The sequence below is a fragment of the Plasmopara halstedii genome (genome assembly GCF_900000015.1).
Source record: "Plasmopara halstedii genome assembly, contig: Scaffold_430, whole genome shotgun sequence".
NCBI classification, from domain to species: Eukaryota; Oomycota; class Peronosporomycetes; order Peronosporales; family Peronosporaceae; genus Plasmopara; species Plasmopara halstedii.
The window spans coordinates 1,179,022-1,188,329 of NW_020187350.1; the positions used below are offsets into that span (position 1 = coordinate 1,179,022).

Consider the following 9,308-nt stretch of genomic DNA (forward strand, 5'->3'; position numbering starts at 1 on the left):
TTGGTAATTAAACATGTATTTGGATTTTACTATACATATTAGGAAAATCTATGCATTTAAAATCAGGTGGCTTTGCTGCAGATGAAAATAAATTAAGTCAGTTTTTATTTAGCCTTAAGTTAAGGCTATAATTACATTTGGAGTAAGCGGATTGCGCCCCGCTAAACTCGTACTTGTTCTGAGTATAGAACGAGAGGTCGGTGACCTAAGTTACGCTTCCTCAAAGCGCAAAGCTACGGCAGCACCGTTGCACTGAGAATGGATACGTGCGCTTCACTCAGGAGCAGGACGGAGAGCCTGTAAGGGCATTAGTAATTGTTTTGCTCTATCTCAGAATTAGCGTCCATAACACCTCTTCTTTCCAGTCTCGTCACCCTCATCCATATTAGTTATTGTCATCATGGTGCTTTACTTTGGTTACTTTCTGTGTACGAAGAACGTTATTGTTATATTCACGTATGTACGAATCCCATACAATAACAAATTTTTCAGATCGAATCGAAAGTGCACTATAATTATTATTCTCATAAAGAAATTTCTTGCACTTTTCAAAAAAAGTCGTGGTAGGAATGACCGTGAACGGAAATGGGCTGCGGCATCGCCATGTTCAGGGCGAAGTTGAGCCAGCGAATGAGCCAAGCTCATCAACTGTACCGCGTCGCACTCCAAGACCACAAAAGGGTTTTGTGGAGCTGCTAATGTCACCACTGAGCTTTGTGCTTGGCGATGGAGAGCCTGAAGATCCCCAGACTGCGGCGCGAAACTTTGCGCACAGTCTTCAACGACGATACGGGGAAAATGTGACGCCTCGTTTTGAGCACACATCATTTAGGGACGCAGTTTCCACAGCTCGTACGGCATCAAAGTTTCTACTTGTATTCTTACATTCAAACATCCATGACGATGCCGACGCGTTTTGCCGGTGGGAGCATATGAAGAGTTTTGAAGTAATTGTAGCACTTTAATTGATCGTATTTCTTACAGCAAATCCATCTGCACTGAACGTATGAGTACATACTTAAACAATAGCGACTGCATTGTATCGTGGGCTGGCTGTGTGCAGCATGCTGAAGGATTTGGCGTGAGTTTGTCACTTGGGTGTGCCACGTTTCCATTCTTGGCATTGCTATCCTGCCTTTCGCGAGGGATTGATGTGGTCGAGAAAATTACGGGTAATATAACCTCGTTCAATTATTGTTGATCAAAGTTGCTCATGTCATATGGTATTACTCTAGCTAATGTACCGGCAGAAGAAATTATAAAAAAGTTAGATGCGGCAGTAGATCACAATAATCAAACTTTAGCGACAGCACGTCATATTCACCAACAGCGAACGGAGACGCAAATCTTACGTGAACAACAAGACAGAGAATATCAAGAGGCACTTGAAGCTGATCGTCGTCGCGAGACGGAAGCTCGTGAACAGGCTGAACTAGCAGAAAGTAAGCGACTGCAAAAAGAGGAGGAGGAGCGACGTGCTGAAGAGGAAAAGATAAATCAAGAAGAGAAGGCAAAGGCTGAGATTGAAGCAAAACGAGCTCGAATCACGGATGGTCCAAAAACACGCACGCCGTCGCCAAATGCAAATTATAAAACGGCAGTAATTAAATTCCATTTGCACAATGGTAAACGTCTTGAACACATTTTCTACGCACACGATACGCTTGGCACGGTGCGCGACTTTATCGACGTTGAATTCTATGATCGCGACATTCCGATTCGAAATTATGAGTTAGCGACGAATTATCCGAAAAAAGTCTACGGCCCTGAGTTACTGAATGTTACTCTTGCTGATGCGGTACGTCTTCGTTAGTTTGGATTTTGATGATATATTGTAACTCGTGCTTGATGTGGTTAGGGACTCGCGCCGCAAGCTCTCGTGTACGTACAGGATCTCGATTCGTAGTCAAAAGAGATGCGTGTGTGCATCGTACGAAAAGACAAAGCTCTACAACAGCTCAGTATGATGAAGTTTGTTCGATGTGCGAAGTTAATTTCTTGGAAATAAACTAAACCTATTATAACTATCTATTTGGCTTCGAGTTGAAGTGCGCGCTGCTTGCCTGATGCTGCACGATACATCCGATCATGCAAAGCAGCAGCCTGCTCGTGAGACTCTGAAATCACCCCCGTGATAATTACGCGCTCGACATCTTGTACACATTCAGCCCAACGTAGTGAATCAAAGATACGCTGCGAAGCCTCCGCGATGTCTCCAGTCGGAGAAAGATCGCAATATGCCCGAACGCGATGCTTCAATTTCGCCAACTTACCGTGAAAGTCAATGATGACCCAATGACTCACATTCTCGTTATCAGATGCATCCAGCTCTTCAGGTGCGTCGAATTGGTACAAATATGTGTCTACATCTGGAGCGTAGTGAGTGATCATCTGTCCCGGTGCTTGTTGAGCCTCTTTTGTCTGCATCTTCACTTCTTTTTCAATCGTCACTACCTCGTACTGACCTCCTAAGATCTCTGCATTATCCTGAAGCACTTTTACCAGTGCATGTTTCGACACACCTCCACGACGAAAAATAATTAATTTTCGCTCTTCCGCGACAATCTTGACCACTGTTGACTCAATACCAATTTGGCAACATCCTTCCTCTGTTGCCTCAATGACACTTAAATTCTCGCAAGCACCTAAGTCGTCCATAACATGCTTGGCGGTAGTTGGTGATACGTGACCAAATCTGTTTGCACTCGGTGCCGCTATTGGCACTTTTGCTTCCTTAAGTAGAGCCTGAGCAATGGGATGATTGGGACAACGCAGTCCAACGAACCCTGTGCTAGCTGATAAATATAGCGGTAGCTCGGGTACTGCTTTGGCAATTAGTGTAAGTGGTCCAGGCCAGAACGATCTGCCAAGACATTCAAAAGCTTGTTGACCAGTCGACGTCATGTCCACAAGCTTCATAGCGTCATCGAGGGTAGAAACGTGTACAATCAGTGGATCAGTAAGAGGCCGTGCTTTGGCTTCAAAAATTGACAACACAGCACCAGAATCAAGCGCGTTGGCGCCTAGACCGTATACAGTCTCAGTAGGAAATGCCACGAGCTGTCCAGACCGCAATTGCTGCGCTGCCAAGGCAAACCCTTCGGCATCCGGTTTTATCAAACGCGCCATCGTGGACTTAAAGCAAATGCGAGTGTGATAGTAGCCAGCAAAGTGCCGCAGATTCTGTGGATGAATGCCAAACGTTTTGAATTGGAAGAATCGTCGACTCAAGCGACTAAAAAACTGCATTTTTTGCTTATCACACTATAGTTAACATATTAGTGAACAGGAACCTTTCATATTTTTATAGTTTCATCTTGACTTTAAATATGATACCTTTTAACTAAAAAGTTGTGTTTTTTGCGGGGTGGCACACACCCATCATCTTTGGGTTAAACGTGAAATGGTATAATTTTCTCTGTGCTTTGAGCACGACAACTCCGTTGCATCTGGAAGCATTTATTATCAATCCAACTATGGGTGTTAAATAGATAAAAAATGTCATATTTGTAAGTTTCGGCCTTGCCGACGGCCGTGCGAGACACAATCGCCTCTACTGATATTTTTTTTCTAACATTTACCATTTCTGTAATCCAGAACACATAATGTGTGGACCACATACGTTGTCATAAAAAAACGTCACTTCACCTTTCCTCCTCTCTACGTAGGTCAACAGCACGCTTGAAGCGAGCAACACGCAGTGAGGCGTTTCAGATGACATAAAACTTCCTCAAAAAGTGTTTGTAAACGGACGGTGCAGCGGGTCTGCCGTAGCTCTTTGCTTAGAGAAAGCTATGCTAAGGATACCGACCTTACGTTCTTTCAAAGTACCAGTACAAGTGTAGAGTACTAAAGCCTTTACCAAGGCAAACGAACACTTCTGTACAAAACTGTTGCTGTATTTAATTGCTTCAGTTGCGGCGAAGCCGCCAGTACAAAAGATTCTAGTTTTCCCTGATTAATATAGTAATATGCATCACTACTACCAATCCAGCAATGTGATGGCTTCTTGTTACGGTGTAGCCACAACACTGTGTTATCACACCAACTGTATAATAAACATCTATGTACGGTCTCACAATCTTGTGCGACTTGCCCTTTTTACAAGAGCATGTGCCACCCCGTTACACTCTCCCCCATTAAAACTGTGAATATCCTCGATTCACGTTTGACAGTCGCCTCATACGAGGATCGCGTGTCTAAGACAGCTTCACATTCCTAAGTCCAACTTTAAACCTTCTCCGCTCTATGAGCACTGTGTCTACGACATGAAACGCACCCAGCCTAGCTGGTAGCGAGAGCACCCGCAGGCAAGCCTTACTTCTTCTTCTGCACAAGGTGCATCTCCGGACAGTATGTCCGCGGCTTTACGGGAAGCACTTTCCAAGCTCTCGGCGACTGAGCGCAACACACCGCGCCCGCCCTGGGCGAAGGATTCTCCGTCGATGGATTGGTGGAATTGGACTACGAGTCGGATTCCTGCATGGGATGATGTGGAAGATGAAGTGCGCCAACGGCGTGACATGAGCTCAGCTTGAAATCTGCGGACACCATTTTCCATCCTCGACCTCTCGGCTTCCGAGGGAAATGGGACTATCACCAATCGCCTCGACGAGGCGCCGAAGCAGCTATTAGAGGCTGCAAACATGGGCGGCTATCCAGCGTTCGCATCCAAGTACGGTCTTAGTCCCTCGTGAAGAATACGGCTTTCGCTCGGCGGATCGATACTGAAGCGAAAGACGTCATCACGCGATCGTAGGCATCTACGTAGTCGGGTCTCTGCAAGTTCACTTCTTGGTACCACAAGAGATCCCAATGGATCGGTACCCGCTCAACTTTGAGAACACAAAGGAGGTGATTCCTTTCACGCAATACTGACCATCCATGTTGTGCTCGTCCCTGGCGAAATCGCTGCAGATAAAGATGAGTTCTTTGGGCGATGGGTGAAGCGGCCCCGGAAATTTTTTTCGCTGTCCACCTTACAGCGAAGCCACAAGGAAGTAGACGTATGCGCTGAGCGCCATCTTGGATTTGAGTTTGCCAAACTCAAGGCAGATCGCCGACGCTCTGCGTATTTTCGCCCTGCGACACTTGGAACAATCCATAATGCTCCCGCGAGCTAGGTGGTTTCTTACACGGTTGAGTCTACGACCACAGCAGCTCAGAGTCATAGCTTGAGCTCAGCTCATGAACCTCCGGCTTCCCGTGCTACTGCCGCGCTTCACAAGACGCAAAGTGTCCAATCTTTATGATCATAAGCGTCTACGTCGTCTAAACAGTCTTGCCAAAATGCACCTCAAACTCCCACGAGTTCTCGGAGTGTGGGTGTGCCCGCCACTTAACCAGCTATTGGTTAAACCATGTCGACGACGTCGACCCACAAGTATTTCCACGTAGATGTGGAAGTCACCATGTTCATCGAAAAGAGTTGGCGGCGGACGATATCGACTTGGTTGATCGCCGTCCGATGCCTCGCGATGCTCTACGAGCGTTGGGGTACAATTTCCGCCGTCATCGGCACTCTGCCGTGCATCTCTCCAATGTCGCCTACAGCTGTGCGGAAGACCTCGAGGTTCTGGAGTACTTTGTGCACCGACTGCCTTGCGTTGAGGTTGAACGTGTTGTGTCGGAGCGGCTCCTAGCTGTCGAGCAGGCGAATACGTCACCTCGTGCGAGAATAGAGCGCTTTTTGCCGTTGGAAACGGAAATTGTTGCACTCCGTGCTCAGCACTTGTTGCTGGTTTAACTTCTGGGTGGCCGAGCGCTTTTTGGCGTCAACCCAGCGCCAACGCTTCCTCTTTCACTTGCGCCGAATTCCGGGACGGATTAATCAAGCCCGCATGAAACACCGGGTGGGTTCGTATCCACTTTGGAAGGTTCAGCGTATACGCTAGGCCCCGATTGGCCATGACCTTCAAAGGTACAACAAACGGACAGAGGTTCGTCTTTCTGACAACAGAAACTGGAAGGTCTCTAGCATTTATTAAAACTAGGCCTCCGACGCCAAATTTTTCCACAATTTTTATGCTTTTACTTTCTGCATTTCCTGGCATTCGGCCATTGTATCCCGAAAGTGACGTAAGACACTCAGTCTGGTAGACAGAAAGTCATCGACTACTTTACGGACAGTGGGGAGGGGCTGGCATCAGCTAGCCGTTTGCTAATCCTCCCCCACCAAGCCCGTTTACGTATAACGGCGTGTAACCGGTAGATAAATGCACTGCATTGTTCAAAGCAAACTCTACGAGTGGCAGCATGGCGCTCCGGCGCTTTAGCAACTCAGCGCAGACGTTGCAAAGAACGTAAAATAATGATGAGCTTCACGCACAGAACTTGATCATCGGTGTGCGAATAGTCCGCTGTTGACATAGTCAACTTGGTGCCCAGCACCCTAATGATTGGAGCTCAAATTTACTCAGTGAAGCGTGGGTCTCTGTGATAAATAAACTGACTCCGGGAGTCCATGTTGCTGTTCCCACACCGTTCATGGTATACGGCACTGCCACAAGATGAGCTTCTTGCTCAAACTGTTCACAAGACTACCACACCCGTGTTTACCGCCAAGCCATTCGGCAGGCCAAACACAGTGTCCATACTCATGGACTTCGAACGCCTGGAGGGTACCGTTATATTGGCCAGAGGCGCCGCCACATTCGGAGAGGGATTCAACCTCGGACACGTTTCACACGTGCGCACATTGTGCTCGTGCTTTTGCATAGCTTAGACGACTAGTACTGGTAACTGACAGAATTGTACGTCTTCTGATGACAGAGATAACCACTGAGTGGGGGTGTCGTGAGCCTCATAGCGGATACGAAACTTCAAACCAACATCACGAGGAACCACAAGTCGTGGCATATCCGTTGAATCGGTGGTATAATACAACAACCCGTTATTCAGAACAGCGAACATCGGTGTATCTGTGCGCGCAATCAAGCCGACAATTTCTTGTCCGAGTTTCCAATTTCCTTGCTCCTGAGAGCTTGTAGCAGCGCTACCCACATACTACCACCTGCGTATGCGGCGCGGATCAAATCCGTCACTGACGACGTCACCGTCGTGACATGAACAAGCTCATAATTTGGTCTAGCCAGGGTGTTATGTGGGCGTGCTAATTTCGTACCGGGATCCGGCCCAAGTAAACGCGGAAGGTTGGCGCCGGAGCGGCGCCCATAGACGCTCGACAGCAAGAAATTGGACCAGCAACTGGTTCTGAGCACGTAATGCAACGATCTGCATCTCCAACGGCGCCAAGCGCTCCAACTTCGCATAAAGTGACACGTTCGTATGCTAAACGGCTAGTAGCCGCTCCGACAGAGTCCGGTAGTTCTTAATGTGAGGTAGCTAGTGCACAACGTGCTTCAAGCTCTCTTGGTCTATCGCGCAGCGGTATGCGACCCCAGCATTTGCTTGGCGAAGTCCCGATCGCGACGGCCCTCGTCCTCAAGTCTTCGAATAGCATCGCGAGTCACCGGACGGCGATCGACCAATTCGTCATCATCCGCCGCCGACTCAAATCGACGAGAATGGTGGAGTCTACTTTCGTGTGGAATGTCTCGTGGGTCAACGTCGTCGCCAGGGTCAAACCCAGTATCTTGTGAAGTGGCGGAGATCCTCCAACTTTGAGAGCTCATGGGAAATGAGGTGCCACTTCCGTAAGACGGCCATACATTGTGGAAGCTTAAGGTCAGAGAAATCATGTCGTTCTGCGTCGTCATACGCCCCGCGCTTCTCGGCAATAGCCAGGGAAGCCGAAGGCCATGGGCTTAGTACAAGCTGTGGCCCTGAGCAGTTGTGGTTGCAGACTTACCCGTGTAAGAGACGACAGAGATCGCGGGAGCGTGATAAGTCAACCCTTATGTCGCAGAGCAACAACCCGAAGGAGTCGGCGATGCACCATGAGTTTGGCAGACTCAAACCGTGGATGGCGTTTCACATGCGTGTCTACCTCCCTGTGGTTCTGCTGTAAGTTGTGCAGCGAGGAAAGTTTCTCGTGCCGCTGCACCCATCGCTCAGATCTATTCGTCATCTGCAGCGGCTTTACTAGGGGTCCGCATCGCGGGTACAGGAGCGCCTCCTTTTTGAGCACGAAGTCGATTACGGTACGTATCCACCGCGATTTTTTGAGGAATCAAAAAGCGAGCCTGGAGAGCTTTTCGATCGTCAAGCTCAGCTTGTGTAGCAACCGGTGGCCCGACCACGAAGACGCCAAATCATCGAGATATCGCTTTCTTCGCTTTTGTAGCGGGATTCTCCAGGCGGAAGTCGGATTCCACATGAGGGACAACGACCAACCGGGTATGCGCGCGCAAGAGATCCGCCCTACGTGCAGCATCTAGACGCTGCTTCTGTGCCGCGTCGAGGTGATTACCAATGATATCACTTCCCCGAAAGTCGAGCGTTCGGGGAACGGGTACGGCGTCCGTAAGGTCTGAGCAGGGCTCACGCCGCGTGGCTGGGCACCTCACCCTCTTCTTCTTCCGATCAGGGAAAGGAGTATCCGACTCGTATTCGACCTCCCCCAAATCTTCGACGAGAAATCCATCGCCCGTGGCGGCGCGGTGTGGGTTCGGGAGTAGACATTATGTCTATGCTGTTGGTCGTGCGACACTGTCACTGACCACGCGCGGCAATAAAGATAGGTTCTACCCTCGAGCGTTCGTGGAACCAGCAAACTTGGATGTTTTCCGTGTCCTCGACACAGGGGTGAGCAGAAAAATAAAAGAATTTCCTGGTGATGTTGTGATGTCTTGACGCGCGAGCCTCGTTTGAGGCAACAATTGAATATTAACTGTAGATGTTCACCATCTTGATGTGGGAGAGTGTCACGTGCCCTGGTATAAAGATATGGGTCACACAATATGGTGTAATCATGGATTACATAATTTGGCGTGACCTACAATGATGTGGCTACCCCTAAACAAGAAGTCAGTACAAGACTGGATCAGCCAGTAGTTATACATATTATTAGGCTTTGCAATATAGATAGGAAACCTTTAGATTTTTCGCGAATTAAACCGAGAAATACGGATTGTATTTGGAACGGAAGAGCTCATTAGCTTTGAGTTAAGATTGTAGTTACGCTAGGAGTAAGCGGATTGCGATCCGCTACACTCGTACTGGTTCTTAGTATACAACGAAGGTCAACGACCTTAACCAGGCTCCCTCTAAGCGAAAGAGCTACGGCAGCCTCACTGCAACAAATATGCAGGGTGAATACTTAGTGTAATACACACAAATATGTAGTCAATATTGGCTTTTAGGTAGCTTAAGCACTAGATGGCAAAATGCAAAGTGAATATATTAAG

At 48.2% G+C, this 9,308-nt stretch overlaps 2 protein-coding genes across 2 annotated transcripts; one reads left to right on the top strand and one right to left on the bottom strand.

The window, feature by feature from the left end:
- Positions 1–569: 569 nt before the first annotated feature.
- Positions 570–1,906, top strand: PHALS_09819 (Predicted regulator of the ubiquitin pathway (contains UAS and UBX domains); the record flags this gene model as incomplete). Its single annotated transcript, XM_024725142.1, has 4 exons — positions 570–922; positions 985–1,172; positions 1,236–1,798; positions 1,859–1,906. The coding sequence occupies 4 exons, from the start codon at positions 570–572 to the stop codon at positions 1,904–1,906; spliced, it is 1,152 nt and encodes a 383-aa protein (XP_024575948.1).
- A 122-nt stretch (positions 1,907–2,028) lies between these two features.
- Positions 2,029–3,129, bottom strand: PHALS_09820 (sua5 family protein; the record flags this gene model as incomplete). Its single annotated transcript, XM_024725143.1, has 1 exon — positions 2,029–3,129. One exon carries the CDS (start codon positions 3,127–3,129, stop codon positions 2,029–2,031), a length of 1,101 nt encoding a protein of 366 aa, XP_024575949.1.
- Between the last annotated feature and the right edge of the window lie 6,179 nt (positions 3,130–9,308).